Here is a 15,001-nt window from a genome sequence, read left to right as displayed (position 1 = left end):
TTATTTATTTTATATACAGTGGTTTGTACCTCTTAATCCTCTGCCTCTGTGTTGCCCCTCCCCCATTCCACTTCCCACTGGTAGGCACTAGTTTGTTTTCTATATCTATGAGTCTGTTTCTGTTTTGTTATATTCATTCATTTTACTTTCTGGATTCCACATATAAGTGATAACATACAGTACTTGTCTTTCTCTGTTTTGTTATATTCATTCATTTTACTTTCTGGATTCCACATATAAGTGATAACATACAGTACCTGTCTTTCTCTGTCTGACTTATTTCACTAAGCATAATACACTCCAGGTCCATTCATGTTGCTGCAAATGGCAACATTTCATTCTTTTTATGGACGAGTAAAACACTGTGTGTGTGTGTATACACACACACATCACATCTTCTTTATCCATTCACCTGCTGAAGGACACTTAGGTTGCTTCCATTACCTTGGCTATTGTAAACAGTGCTGCTATGAACACTGGGATGCATATCTCTTTTCTAATTAGTGTTTTCACTTTCTTTGGTTATATACCCAGGTGCGTAATTGCTGGATCATATGGTAGATACTTTTAGCTCTAAGATCCTATAATTCTTTTTCTTTCTTTAAAACCTTTTTTTAATAGTGGAAATTTTGAAACATACACAAAAGTCCAGAGAATAGTATAACAGACCCCCATGTACCTATGGTCCAGCTTCAAAAATTATTTTCCTTTTTCTTTCCAGCTTTACTGAAGTATGACTCCAAAGAAAATCTGTATATATTTAGGTTGTACAACACGATTGTTTTTAAAGGTGTACAAGGTGATGACTTAATATACATATACACTGTGAAATGACTACCACAGTCAGGCTGAGTAACACATTCATCACCTCACATACTGAGTGTTAAGTGCCTGACATTAAGCTTTTGATTGATGAGACATCCACTTTGAATAAACATATTGCCAGCTGTAATGACCCAGCTACTAGCAAAACAACCAGATAAGGAACTAGGCCACCCCCACCCATGAAGGCTTTCCCTTTCAGAAAGCTTTGGGTAATCTAAATAACTGCTCAAGTGACCTTTTCTCCAAGACTTGTTAACTTCTGTCTTTTTTGAGAATAGCCATCCTAACAGGTGTGAGGTGATAACATCATCGTGGTCTTGATTTGCATTTCCTTGATGACTGATGACGTTGAGCATTTTCCATATACCAGTTGGCTATCTGTATGTCTTCTCTGGAAAAATCTGCCCATTTTATAAATCAGGCTATTAAGTGTTTTTGCTATTGAGTTGTATTAGTTCCTTATATATTTTGGAAATTCTCCTTATCAGATATATGGTTTGCAAATATTTTCTCCCATTTTATAGGCTGCCTTTTCATTTGGTTGCCTGTTTCCTTTGCTGTACAGACGCTTTTTAGTTTGATACAGTCCCAACTGTTTATTTTTGCCTTTGTTACTTGTGCTTTTGGTGTCATATCCAAAAAAATCACTGCCAAGACCAATGTCAAGGAGTTTTTCTCCTATGTTTTCTTCCAGGAGTTTAATGGTTTCAGGTCTTAAATTTAAGTATTTAATCCATTTTGAGTTAATTTTTGTGTATGGTGTAAGATAAGGGTTCAATTTCATTCTTTTGTGTGTGGATATCCAGTTTTCCCAATACCATTTATTGAAGATACTATCCTTTCTGCATTGTGTATTCTTGGTGCCCTTGTCAAAGATTAGCTGACCCTATATTTGTGGGTTTATTTCTGGGCTCTCTATTCTGATCCACTGGTCTGTTTTTATGCCACTACCATACAGTTTTGATTACTAGCTTTGTAATATAGTTTGAAATCAGGAAGTGTGATAACTTCACCTTTGAACCTTAACTTCAATCTTCTTCCTCAAGATTATTTTGGCTATTTGATATCTTTTGTGGCTCCATACAAACTTTAGGACTTTTTTTCTATTTCTGTGAAAAATTGCAGCTGTAATTTTTGTAGGAATTTATATAGGGATTGCACTTAATCTGTAAATTTATAATTCTAAATAGAAGATAATTAGGGAAATAAAAAAGATAAAGTAGGTGAAAGTGGTAGTAGAAGAAATCTGAGCAACTAAAGAGCTGAAACAAAGTCTGGATGATCCTGCTTATCAAGGGCCTGATCACTGAGAGTGGAAACTGTTTTAACAGAGAGGAGGAGATTAGCCAAGACAAAGGTAATCTTACATGTGATGCCTTAAAAAGAAAGACACAGGAAGTCTGGGTGGTGAGATAACCTAATAATAAACAATGTAAGTGCAACAGATTTGCTTTAAGCACAGAGGTATTTTTCCGTTAAGTGCTAGCAAAGAGGCAGGTTCACAGCAGGCACTCAAAAAAGATTAAATTGAGTAAATGGAATTAGGAAAAAAGAAAGCTTAAATTCCATTCTCAAGAGTTGGCATCTGATGTTAAAGTCAATCTAAAATTAACATAGGATTCTGGAACCAGAACTAACATTTCAGGAAGCTGATATATACCACGATATGTGAGAATTAAGAGATCAAGAGCCAGGGAGTTGTGATGTTCACAGTGAGATGACACATGAATAGTTTGAGCTATGGCTTCAGGAGGGAAAAGAAAAGAGAACCAAATCCCATGCTAACTACAGAACCAAAGAGTATCTATCTACTCTGTATGGACAGGGTGATTTCATTTCTTAAATTCTGTAATAACTACATTGTGTCCTGACCATATGTATCAGTTAACTGCCAAAAATAGGACATGGATAAAAATAGGAATCACCTCTTAACTGTCACCCATTTCTTCAAATAAAAAAATTATTACAATTTAGCTTGCCTGCAGATGTTCATGAATGTGGAAGGAGCTGCCACTTAGAACAGAAACTTTTCCTTTGCTACTCAACAGGATCGAGGCTTCAAAGGGCCTGCTTCTAACAACTGTAAGGTAATACTTCTGAGGATGGACCAAAGGTAAGCTAACAAAAGTTGAACAAATATTTAGCAAAAATGTTTTAAGAGATAATTTGTATGTTCTACTATTGCTCAGGTACAATGTCATATGTATATGCTGACCTATACCTGTGATCAGATTTAAAATGTTAATACATAACACTCCCATTCATGATTATATGGACTGAATATTTGTGTCCCCTAAAATTCTTACGTTGAACAACCCCCCTGCCCCCACTGTGATGTTATTTGGAGATGGGGACTTTGGGAGGTAATTAGGGTTAGAGGAGGTCATGAGGGTGGGGCCCTCATGAAGGGATTAGTGCCCTTATAAGAAGAGACACCAGAGAGTTTGCTGGCTTGCACTCCTTCTCGCTCTGTCATGCTCCCTCCCTCTCCCTCTCTCTCTCCCTCTCTCTCTCTGTCATGTGAGGACTAAAAGAGAAGGCAGCCACCTCAAAGCCAGGGAGAGGGTTCTCATCAGAGCACAATTATGATGAAACTCTAATCTTGGACTTATAGTCTGCAGACTATGAGAAAATAAATTCCTGCTATTTAAGTTACCTAGTTTATGGGTTTCATTATGGGAGTCTGAACTAATACAATGATAAAAAGTATAATGTAAATATTAAAATTATTAAAAACCTCCAGTATTTTTTTGTGTGTGTGTGGTACACGGGCCTCTCACTGTTGTGGCCTCTCCCGTAGCGGACACCAGGCTCTGGACGCACAGGCTCAGCGGCCATGGCTCATGGGCCTAGCCGCTCCATGGCATGCGAGATCTTCCCGGACCGGGGCACAAACTCGTGTCCCCTGCATCGGCAGGCGGACTCTCAACCACTGCGCCACCAGGGAAGCCCTCCAGTATTTTTTTATTAACAGATTTTATTTTTTAGAATGGTTTTAGAGTTGCAGAAAATTTGAACAGATTAGTCCAGAAAGTTCCCATATCACCTACCTCTTTCTCCCTCCCTCCCCACACATGGTTTTCCCTATCATGAGATGCTCAATAAGTACAAGAAGATGCTCATACCATAGGAGAGGCATACCAGAACCAGGGGCAAACTAGGCAATGAAGCCATAGCCACCTCTCTCCCACCTCAGATTAACAAAGTGGAACCCTTAGGGAATGCCCACACAGAAATTATGTTTTTCTTTTTTCCTCTCATCTCACTTTTTTTTAGAAGAGTGAACATGCTAGAATACTCATGAATTAGAAGCAGGTAATTTGCAACTCTGTGGTACTACTTCCTCCATTTAAAGGCTTCCAGAAATTTACCATGTAAAGTCCTAGTTCTCCCTTCAGCTTTCAAGGTTCCTCCCAATCTGACCCTGCCTAGCACTCAAGTATCTACTGAATCTCTCTTCCTGCTATGCTAATCCTTCTGCCTATTATACAGAAGGCACCCACCTCCACCCCTCAATTCCAAATTCTACTCAGCTGTTAAAACTCTTTTACTCTCTCTTTTGTTTACTCCTTAAGTATCCACATAATCAGCAGGCCAGAGTTTATCACTTAATCACTCTCTAAAGATGAGAATGAGAGCTTCTTTAGAGTAGGAACCGTGGCTAAGGAGCACGTCGTCTTATACTACTTCACTGTTCCTCTTAATACAACCCTGGAACTATAGTACATGATCGATAAACATATAGTTGGTTACTAGTAGGTAAATACAGATGGCAAGTCCTAGACAAACTGCTTGATCTGCCCAAACTTTTAAAGAAAATTACCTGCAGAATGATTAAAATGACCCCCCAAATCCTAAAATTACCAGAATGTGGCATCATGGGCCCAATGCCACAAGTGGAGGTTTCCACTGGTATAACTCTTAACCTTAGCAGGCTTTCTAGAAATATGAACACCCACTCACTGTAAAGGAAAGCAGATGTTAACAAACACATACCATCTGAGGTTGTAAGAATCTTCTTGTCTTTGGGGGCCAAGGCATGCCCAGCATGACTGATAACCCAAACTGGAAAGCGTCTTTTTGTTGAAGAATACAAAGCCTTTGCAAAAGGCACATAAAAGGCAGAAAAACCTGGGTTACCTAAGAAAAGAAGCAGACTTTTAGATTAACCAAAGCAATAAACTCACATAAGACAATGTGCTGACTGAAAAAGAAAGATCTATTTCTCCTTATACTTCCCTAAATGTTACTATACAAACGTAGTAACATTTACCCATACAACTCAATTTTAATATGCTTTATACCTTAAGTCTGGGAATTATCATTTAGAAAATTTCTGCTCCTGCTTTGTTCTCCAACTGCTTCAAATAAATTCTTCCTCCATGTTCCTCATCTTAATAAGTGGAAGCACCAATCATAAATCAAATACTCAAGTCCTAACAGCAGGAGTCATTCTTGGTTCCTTCCTGTTCTTCACATCCAATTCATCAATAAGTCCTGTCAACTCTGCTTCCAAAATACATCTCAACTTTGTCCAATTCTCTCCATTAGTGTTATCACTTCCCACTGGGTTTCCTACAACAGCCTCCTAACAGGTCTTCTATCTACTCTTGTCCCCTGGGAATCCATTCTTCAGGGTACCCAGAGAGATATCTCCAAACCTCAAATTGAATCAGAGCAGTACCCTACTTAAACACCTTCCAGTCGTTTCACATTGTCTAAAATCATTAATACTGCCTGTCAGCCCCTTCAAGATTTGACTATGATCAGTTACCAAGCTGCACAAAAACCAGTGTCAGAATCGTTCACAAAGACAACTTTACGGAATCTACTAACTGTTTTCTGGTCATTTATCACAAGTACTTATATTGTAGAGATGTATACTTTGATCTTTGGGGGAAAAGACCACCAACTAATACATGTAGATTTTTCTTGTGTATGTACAGAAGGTATTTTTGAGGTGGGTTTGCTATAAAGAGACAGAATGAATAAGTGATCTTTTTTAAAAATAGTCAATCTGACACATCTTTGGGGGAAAAGAGTGAAATGGTGTTTTCATCTTACAATCATCATCTGTATAACACCTTCATAAATACTAGTCCATTTCATTCAATATCTATTTCTCCAATGAATTTATCTATTTCTTCATGCTGCTAGGTTTTCTCCTCTTTGCAATTACATGACAGGGTTTTGCTGTACTGATGTAACCTCTGCCATCCTTGTCAAATTTTACTGATTTCTTCTTCATTGTCTATATCTTTTAGTTTCCTAGATAAGCAATGTAGCAAAGTGGTTAAGGGCATAGACTCTGGAGCCAGACCGCCTGTGATGGTTTTCTTACCTTGCCACTTACCAACTGTGTGACCTTTGGCAAGTTATTTAACCTCTCAGGCTTTGGTTTCCTTGTCCATAAAATGAGGATAATAATCATACTACCTCATGTGAGAACTAAGTGAACTAATATATGTAAAATACTTAAACATTGCTCAATATACTGCTTGCTGTATAAATGTTAGCTCTTCAAACTTGTCATCAGTGTCTAGCCATGATGGTAATATATGAAGGCCTTATCACCCCTATTGTTACTTTGCTTCTGTTGCAGTCTGACCTAGTGACTCAAGTTCCAAATTCCTTTTTGTGATGGTGCTAGTGTCATCTTTGTTGAATAGGTGAAGACTTCCTCAAATACAGTAATGTGTTCTTTGGTCAGCTCATTAAGTGTCTGCTGTGCAGCTAGAGGAGAAAGAAGGGAAACAGGGTGTGTATCAGCACAGAGTTACTGTAACATCAATGGTGGATGTGATGACACTGTTTCATGTTTTATATTTAAATCTTCAGTATGGTTGGAATATTCTTGAGTGTAAAGTACAAAGCAGTAATCCAGCTTCTTTTCAAGTGAATAGCCAAGTGTCCCAAGAGCATCTATTATATTACCCATTCTTTCTGCATGGATTTGAAATGTCCTCTGATCCAATACTGAATTCTTACATTTGTTTGCTAATTCTGATTCCAAATAATTCCACTTATTTTTTCCTTTTCTTCTCTGCCAGCATCATACTGTCTTGATTACTACATTGTGGTTTTTTGTTTGTTTGTTTGTTTTTTAATGTTTCAGTAACTGGTAGGCCCTTAGAATTATTTTCAACAGTTTCAATTTTTAAAAATTTCTTTGGAATTCTGATTGAAATTTTATCTCATTTATACATAAGTTTAGAAATATTTGATATTTTCCACATTACTGAGTATAACCTTTTAGGAATATGTCATGTCTCATACTCAAATATTTTATGTCTCTCAGTAAAGATTTATAAGTTTTCTTCATAGGACTAGAAAATAATAACACTTTTAAGTACTATAACCTATTACATGCCAGGCAGTATTTAAGTGTTTTACATATATTAACTCATTCAGTCCTCACATGAGGTAGTACTATTATTATATCCATTTTATGGGTGAGGAAACTGAGGTAGGGAGGTTAAATAACTTGCCAAAGGTGTTACCAGTGTTATCATACAAATGATAAGTGCTCAATAAATATCTGAAGACTGAAAGAACATAAAAAGTAAATAATACTGAATTTTAAAAAGAACATAAAATTACCTAGTCTAGGATCTTCTGCATACCTTGTTTTAGTTAATCTTACAACAGCGCTATAAAGTAGCTGACATTATCACCAAGGATAATGAGTGGACAGCCATTATTATTATTACTATCATTACTACTATCATTGCTATTATTACTACAATTATTATTACATTTTTAATTTTTAATTTTTTAAGTTGAATAGATTTAACATGTAGCATTCTGTAAGTTTAGGATGTAGAGAGTGTTAAACTGGTTTAACTTTAAGGAGAATCCAAAGATAACAACTACATGATTTAGACACAATGGTTGCAATGACAGGATACATAAAACCAGAATGAATGAGTACTAGATAATGGAACTGCTAAAAAACAACTTTTTCTCTCTATCTCCGGGTTTAAGTCTGAGTTCTTTCCCTTAATGACTGTAAGATCTTAAGCAAATCCCCTTAAACTTTCTGATTTACTATTTTATCACCATGAAGTAAATGATAATGCCAACTACTCCATGTCCATTTATTCCATTCAGTAATATAGCTTCTTTTGTATACAGTAAGTCCCCTACACATGAACCTCCAAGTTGCGAACTTTCAAAGATGCGAACGTGTCCCTGTATGCCAGCTGTTGTACTGTATTACTGTATTTTTCAAGGTATTGTACTGTAAGATTAAAACTGTTTTCTTTTTTGTGTGTTTGTTTTTTATGTATTATTTGTGTGAAAAGTATTATAAACCTATTACAGTTTAGTACCATATAGCCAACTGTGTTAGTTGGGTATCTAGGCTAACTTTGTTGGACTTAAAAACAAATTGGACTTAATGAACGTGCTCTCAGAACAGAACTCGTTCGTATGTAGGGGACTTACTGTATTCTTTTAGTTATTTTTTTGTAATTTATATTCTAGTAGGAGAATATATACACATAACTAAGTAGGTAAATAAGATAGTTCAAGAGTGTGATAATTTCTATGAAGGAGATAAACAGGATCATATGATAGAGAAGGGACAAGATTAGGATGGCCTGAGAAAAATGTCTGAGGAGGTGGCATTTAGCTATAACTCAAAAGATGAGAAGAAATCCACCATGTAAAGATTTGAGGGAGAAGAATACTAGGATGGAAGAATAGGTGCAAAGGCCCTCAAGTAATAAAGGGCTTGGCTCCTGAAGAAAGTCCACATTGGCCACTAACATGGAGATCCAACATGAACCATGAACTAAACTTCCTGGTTAGGAGATCACAGAGAAAATTAAAAGGGTCTTGTTTATACAACTAAAATCAGATATATATATCTACCTCCAGGTGTAAAGATGTTCAAAAGCATTCCAATACAGAAATGCAAGTTATACATTTTATCAAAGGATATCAAAAGGTGTTATAAACACATGGTTGAACATACACATAGTGAAATGCCTAAGCAATGTATAACAGAGGCTGTGGTGATCATCTCTAGACCCTGACTGCCAATAAACCCTTAACTACTTAACATTGCAATTGTAGACTTATGCCTTCTAGTTAATCTTGTATGGGACAAAACTTCCATATATCAAGTTAATGTGGCATGGCATCTAGAGAAGGTTGTCATGGGGACAGAACTTTGGGCTTCTCCATGGAGCCTTGTCTGCTCCATCTCCAATCACTGTACTCACAATACAAGACATGCCACATGATTCCATTAACCCCATATGACCACTTGAGAATTATAATGATTCAATACGTTCTATAGTGAGTTCTCATACTGCCTCCCTTTGCTTATTTCACTACTTAAAGGAAGTCCAAGGATGCTATTAGCAGAAATTCTACAACAAAAGTTCATTGGAAAAGATGAAACTAAATTAAAACCTCCTCAATCTGTGGCTTCCAATAAATAATTCCTCATTATCATTACTAACTTAAAAGTGATGAACTAATTTTGCTATGTGTATAAGCAAAGTGATTTAAAATACTACAAGCAGCTCATGCAGTTCAATATCAAAAAAACAAACAACCCAATCCAAAAATGGGCAGAAGACCTAAACAGATATTTCTCCAAAGAAGATACACAGATAGCCAACAAACACATGAAAGGATGCTCAACATCACTAATCATTAGAGAAATAAAAATCAAAACTACAGTGAGGAATCACGTCACACTGGTCAGAATGGCCATCATCAAAAAATCTACAAACAATAAATGCTGGAGAGGGTGTGGAGAAAAGGGAACCCTCCTGCACTGTTGGTGGGAATATAAATTGATACAGCCACTATGGAGAACAGTATGGAGGTTCCTTAGAAAACTAAAAATAGAACTACCATATGACCCAGCAATCCCACTACTGGGCATATACCCTGAGAAAACCATAATTCAAAGAGTCATGTACCACAATGCTCATTGCAGCTCTATTTACAATAGCCAGGACATGGAAGCAACCTAAGCATCCATCGACAGATGAATGGAAAGAAGATGTGGCACATATATACAACGGAATATTACTCAGCCATAAAAAGAAACGAAATTGAGTTATTTGTAGTGAGGTGGATGGACCTAGAGTCTGTCATACAGAGTGAAGTAAGTCAGAAAGAGAAAAACAAATACCGTATGCTAACATATATATGGAATCTTAAAAAAAAATGGTTATGAAGAACCTACGGGCAGGACAGGAATAAAGACGCAGATGTAGAGAATGGACTTGAGGACATGGGGAGGGAGAAGAGTAAGCCGGGACGAAGTGAGAGGGTGTCATGGACTTATATATACTACCAAATGTACAATAGATAGCTAGTGGGGAGCAGCCGCGTAACACAGGGAGATCAGATTGGTGCTTTGTGACCACCTAGAGGGGTGGGATAGGGAGGGTGGGAGGGAGATGCAAGAGGGAGGAGATATGGGGGTATATGTAAATGTATAGCTGATTCACTATGTTATAAAGCAGAAACTAACATACCATTGTAAAGCAATTATACTCCAATAAAGATGTTAAAAAAAATCTACAAACAATAAATGCTGGAGAGGGTGTGGAGAAAAAGGAACCCTCTTGCACTGTTGGTGGGAACGTAAATTGATACAGCCACTATGGAGAACAATATGGAGGTTCCTTAAAAAAACTAAAAATAGAACTATCATGTGACCCAGCAATCCCACTACTGGGCATATACCCTGAGAAAACCATAATTCAAAAAGAGTCATGTACCACAATGTTCACTGCAGCTCTATTTACAATAGCCAGGACATGGAAGCAACCTAAGTGTCCATCAACAGATGAATGGATAAAGAAAATGTGGCACATATAAACAACAGAATATTACTCAGCCATAAAAAGAAACAAAATTGAGTTATTTGTAGTGAAGTGGATGGACCTAGAATCTGTCATACAGAGTGAAGTCAGAAAAAGAAAAATACTGCATGCTATCACATATATATGCAATCTAAAAAAAAAAAGTTTATGAAGAACCTAGGGACAGGACAGGAATAAAGAAACAGATGTAGAGAATGGACTTGAGGACATGGGGAGGGAGAAGGGTAAGCTGGGACGAAGTGAGAGAGTGGCATGGACTTATATATACTACCAAATGTAAAACAGATAGCTAGTTGGAAGCAGCTGCATAACATAGGGAGATCAGCTTGGTGCTTTGTGACCACCTAGAGGGGTGGGATAGGGAGGGTGGGAGGGAGGGAGACACAAGAGGGAGGAGATATGGGAACATATGTATAACTGATTCACTTTGTTATAAAGCAGAAACTAACACACCATTGTAAAGTAATTATACTCCAATAAAGATGTTAAAAAGAAAAAGTGATTTAAAATAAAATTTTACGTCAGTCTATCAGAGATGGACTAAACATGAGGTCTATAGTGGTTTAACAATCTTTGAAATACTGTCATCCTAATTTTCCCCACAATATAAAAGTACTAGCTCCCCAAATAAAATACAATTTTGAATTCCACAAACTAAAGAGCAGCAAGAGCCTACAGCTTGCACAAAGCCCACAGAAACGGGCCAAGGGCAGCAAGGAGAATAGAAGGGCAAACATAAAAGAACACCAGGAAACAAAATGATCTGAAAATGTCAAAGCCACTATAAAACAATGACACTATTAAAAAACAAGTGTTGGGGCTTCCCTGGCGGCGCAGTGGTTGAGAGTCTGCCTGCCGATGCAGGGGACGCGGGTTCATGCCCCGGTCCGGGAAGATCCCACATGCCACGGAGTGGCTGGGCCCATGAGCCATGGCCGCTGAGCCTGCGCGTCCAGAGCCTTTACTCCACAACGGGAGAGGCCACAACAGAGAGAGGCCCGCGTACTGCAAAAAAAAACAAAAACAAAAACAAAAAACAAGTGTTTTAAACTTCCCTTTCTCCTCAGTGTCTTCAATGAATGCTCCTTCTATCTCTTCATCATATCTTAAACTTGGCTCTCCGCTATGATAGACTCTCTTCCTTTCAAGGCCCTGCAGAAGAGACCTCACTATTCTCTAACACTTCATATACCTCAATGAGAGCAAAGGCTTTTGCAACACACCACTCCTAGCACCTAATACCAATGAGTGAGTGAAAACACCTCTGACTGGGGAAGTATAGAGTGGGCTGTTTGCTCCACTTATAGTTCATCCTACTGTTAACAAGCTCTCCTCCTCTAAGATTGAAGCCATCTGCTTCCATCTATCAACTTTCTAGTCATTCTCACACATTCCCTGAAAACCTTGACCCTTAAACATCAGTTTCACTTGCCATTCCATAAGTTAGGTGATTTCAAAATCTGGGAGGCCTGACTGAGCCAACACCTTTGTCCCATAATTCATTATCTCGATCAAATTCAAAGAACTTCACCTATATCCAATTTAAGCAACGAATTCCAGTAGCCACAGCCTGGATCAGTGGTGTGCATATCAAAATCCACTAGAGGGCTTCTTAAAACCCAGATGCCCCACCCCCAGAGTTTCTGGTTCACAAGATCTGGGATAGGGTCCCAAAACTTGCATTTGTAACAAGTTCGTAGGTGATGCTGCTGATCCTGACAACAACTTTAACAATGACAGGCCTATGTCTTTTCATTACCCAGAAATGGTTTACATCCAAAGCATCCTAACTCTGATAGCGCTTCTCCAGCTCAATCTTTGACCCTTTTAGACTTCACTCCCAATATACCTGCTATTTGATCACAGCCCTGCTCAAAATCTATCTACTTGTTTTTGGTCAATAATTCCTTTCATCCTGCATATCTGCTATTTTCAATGCTGACCAATTTCCTTAAGGCCCCAATCCACCCTCTGCCATCCTTACTCTCCACAGATCACCTCAACTCTTAACTAACAGAGAAAACAGAGGTCAGGAGGCAGGAACTACTTTATTTCCTCTGACACACCTTCACACTTCTCCACTTCAGTAACCAACGTCACCTCCATTCTAGCCTCAGAAAGATATTCCTTCTCCAGTCCAAGATGTTTCTAATTATTTTCTCAATCCCACACTCTACCATTGCCTCCAAATCTCAGCTTCATCTAATAGCACTTATCATGCCTAGAATTTCAAACTCTCCCTCACTATTGGCAGAGCATATGTTTTCTTTAAAAAAATAAATTTATTTATTTATTTTTGGCTGCATTGGGTCTTCGTTGCTGCGCATGGGCTTTCTCTAGCTGTGGTGAGCGGGGGCTACTCTTCATTGCGGTGCACGGGTTTCTCATTGTGGTGGCTTCTCTTGTTGCAGAGCACAGGCTCTAGGCGCGTGGGCTTCAGTAGTTGTGGCATGCGGGCTCAGTGGCTGTGGCACACAGGCTTAGTTGCTCTGCGGCATGTGGGATCTTCCTGGACCAAGGATCGAACCTGTGTCCCCTGCACTGGCAGGTGGATTCTTAACCACTGTGCCACCAGGGAAGTCCCTGTATTTTTAATTTGAATAGATGCTGACAGGCTGCTTTCCAAAAAGACTGTTACATCATGGCAGAACACTGGAAGTTTATTTTCAGAACAGGTTAAACCAAAGAGATTCTGGATCAGAAGTCTTAGCCCAGTTGAGAACAAAAGCACTATACTGAGAAAGCACTATACTGAGAAGAAACACTGAAACTCCAACCTCCTCTCCCTTGTTCAGCTCTGAACATTAGCAGACAGGCTTCCATTCCTCAAACAGGATACTTGGAAGATTCCTTCCTGGAAAACTGAACAATCCAAGAAACAGCTACAGATACTGAAAGCTGGAAATCCTCCAATGAAATGCTGGGTCCCTACCCAATCACCTTAAGGTGAGGATTACCTAAGGTAACCAACCACTCCGTTTTGCCTATCTGTTGTCATGGTTTTAGTACCGAAAGTCATGTGTCCTGGAACACCCCTCAGACTAGGATGGCTGGTCACCCTAAGCATAGGTGGACAAGCCCCACCCCTGAATACAAGCTTCCAATAAATTTTTTACATCTTCCTCTTCAAAATGAAAGGGTAGTCAAGGATTATCAAACATTTGAGGAAAAACAAACACTAATAGAAACAGAAAAAGGAATGCAGCAAAAACTCTAACAATGCAGGAAGCCAAAAAAAAAGATAATGCACCCACAAAACACACGAAACAGAAGACTATAAAAAAGAAAGAACACAGAGCTCTGAGAACTGAAGTGAAGTTTCTGGCTTAAAAAGGTCCACCAAAATTCAATGTATGAAAAACAGCCATACCAAGGTGCCTGACTATAAAATTTCAGAATCTTAGAACAAAGAAAAGATCTAAAATATTTTTTTGCTGGGGGAGGGGGGGAGCTTCACATACAAAAGATAAAAAATCAGAATAATATCAAGACTTCTCAAAAACAGTCTGAACCCTGGAAAACAATGAACATGCCCTCTAAATTCTAAGGAAACCACGATCTCCAACCTAGAACTCTAAGACATTTTCTGACATGCTAGAACTGTGAAAGATCACTTCCCATGCACCTCTTCTCAGGAAGATCCTAGAAGGTATGCTCCACCAAAAACAAGGGAATAAACCCAGAAAAAAAAAAAATACGGGATCCAGGAAACAAGGAATCCAACCAGGAGAAAAGCAAAAGGAGTCCCCAGGATGGCCTGTGTAAGAAGCCTAGAGAGCAACCAGTCTGGACTGGAGCCGAAGAACACAGAGTTCTGGGAGGGACAGCCCCCCAAAAACAAAACAAAACAAAACAGAAACCCTATTACTCAAAAAATGAGAAGTTTTTTTCACTTCTGGAGAATAATTTTAGGATAAATTACCAATTGAAACATAGAAAACTAAGCAAATAAAAGGGACAACCATTAATCCAGGGAAAACAAACAAAAATGTACAAGAAAAGAAACCATAATACCCCATAGGCCTAGCTGTGTACATGAGATGATATAATATGATACATATTAACAGTTTCATTTTCAACCTTTAGGCTGATATATATATATATATATATATATATATATATATATATACACACACACACACACACACATACTTTTCAAGCTCATATTTTTAAAAACTGCTTCGAATACCTACAATCAAGCATCTTCCCCTAACATTCTATTGATACTGATCCAGCATAAATCACAAATGACCCAGTTGACAAATCCCAGAATAAATAAATGTTCTACCATAATCTTATAATCATCTTGAAATGAGACAGTA

At 38.2% G+C, this 15,001-nt stretch overlaps 1 protein-coding gene across 4 annotated transcripts in view; it reads right to left on the bottom strand.

Moving 5' to 3' along the window:
* The window catches only part of LDAH (lipid droplet associated hydrolase), a 100,882-nt gene that overhangs the window by 74,016 nt on the left and 11,865 nt on the right, over nucleotides 1–15,001 (bottom strand). For 3 of the 4 annotated variants that reach the window (XR_012325794.1, XM_019943207.3, XM_073791566.1), the window contains exon 3: nucleotides 4,822–4,965. The exons of the other annotated variant lie outside the window; for it this stretch is intronic. Coding sequence is in view for 2 of the 3 variants with exons in the window: in XM_019943207.3 (XP_019798766.2) it covers nucleotides 4,822–4,965 (144 nt within the window). In the remaining variant the exon portion in view is untranslated. The remainder of the gene's footprint in view (nucleotides 1–4,821; nucleotides 4,966–15,001) is intronic. 4 annotated transcript variants of the gene reach the window in all.

This window comes from Tursiops truncatus, chromosome 14 (assembly GCF_011762595.2).
Source record: "Tursiops truncatus isolate mTurTru1 chromosome 14, mTurTru1.mat.Y, whole genome shotgun sequence".
In the NCBI taxonomy this organism is placed as follows: domain Eukaryota; kingdom Metazoa; phylum Chordata; class Mammalia; order Artiodactyla; family Delphinidae; genus Tursiops; species Tursiops truncatus.
The sequence above is the reverse complement of the archived record's forward strand: the minus strand, read 5'-3'. Positions and strand labels throughout refer to the sequence as shown.